Consider the following 1,009-nt stretch of genomic DNA (forward strand, 5'->3'; position numbering starts at 1 on the left):
ATGGGGTTGTTTGGGGGGTGAGGGGGACACGCCCCGCTGACCGACACCCCCCCAAAACCTTCACCTCACCGTGGTGCCTTGCAGACGACGGGACGGGCCCCGAGAAGATCGCCCACATCATGGGCCCCCCCGACCGCTGCGAGCACGCCGCCCGCATCATCAACGACCTGCTGCAGAGCCTGCGGGTACGTGGYGGGGTGGGGGGGGGCCACCGCCGTGGGGATGGGGCCCCCCACTTCCCCCCGCTCCAGGCCTTGACGTCTGTCCTCCCTCACCGTTTCCGCTTTGCAGAGTGGCCCCCCCGGACCACCGGGGCCGGGGATGCCCCCCGGGGGGCGGGGGCGCGGCCGGGGCCAGGGCAGCTGGGGCCCCCCCGGGGGTGAGATGACCTTCTCCATCCCCACGCACAAGTGCGGGCTGGTCATCGGCAGAGGTGAGCAACCCCCCCCCCCAAAAAAAACCCACACCGGGCGCTGCCGCGCGTCCCCACCGCTACGCTGCCCCTCTGCGTCCCCCCTCCTCCTYCTCCTCCTCCCCCCAACTTTGCAGGCGGGGAGAACGTCAAAGCCATCAACCAGCAGACGGGGGCCTTCGTGGAGATCTCCCGGCAGCTGCCCCCCAACGGCGACCCCAACTTCAAGCTCTTCATCATCCGCGGCTCCCCCCAGCAGATCGACCACGCCAAGCAGCTCATCGAGGAGAAGATCGAGGTGGGACGGCCGCCGGGGCGGGCGGGAACGCGGACACGCGCGCGCCGGCGCCGCTCACCACCCCCCCTCTGCCCTCCGCAGGGTCCGCTGTGCCCCGTGGGGCCGGGGCCGGGCCCGGGGGGGCCGCCGGGGCCCGCCGGCCCCATGGGCCCCTTCAACCCGGGCCCCTTCAACCAGGGCCCGCCGGGAGCCCCCCCGCAGTGAGTACCAGGCAGGGGGGAGTTGGAGGGGAGGAGGGGTTTTGCGGGGGGGGGTGTACTCCCCCCACCACCCCTCACCGTCCCCCCTTGCTCTCCCGC

General features: G+C 73.2%; 1 protein-coding gene across 1 annotated transcript in view; it reads left to right on the top strand.

The window, feature by feature from the left end:
• The window catches only part of LOC146585187 (far upstream element-binding protein 2-like), an 11,321-nt gene extending 10,407 nt beyond the window's left edge, over positions 1-914 (top strand). Inside the window, exons 9-12 of the mRNA XM_085323391.1 lie at positions 23-185; positions 292-433; positions 550-710; positions 792-914. Coding sequence (XP_085179517.1) covers positions 23-185; positions 292-433; positions 550-710; positions 792-914 — 589 coding nt within the window. The remainder of the gene's footprint in view (positions 1-22; positions 186-291; positions 434-549; positions 711-791) is intronic.
• The last annotated feature ends 95 nt before the right edge of the window (positions 915-1,009 follow it).

The sequence above is a fragment of the Rhea americana genome, unplaced genomic scaffold, assembly GCF_003343005.1.
Source record: "Rhea americana isolate MKP2758 unplaced genomic scaffold, rheAme1 scaffold_844, whole genome shotgun sequence".
NCBI classification, from domain to species: Eukaryota; Metazoa; Chordata; class Aves; order Rheiformes; family Rheidae; genus Rhea; species Rhea americana.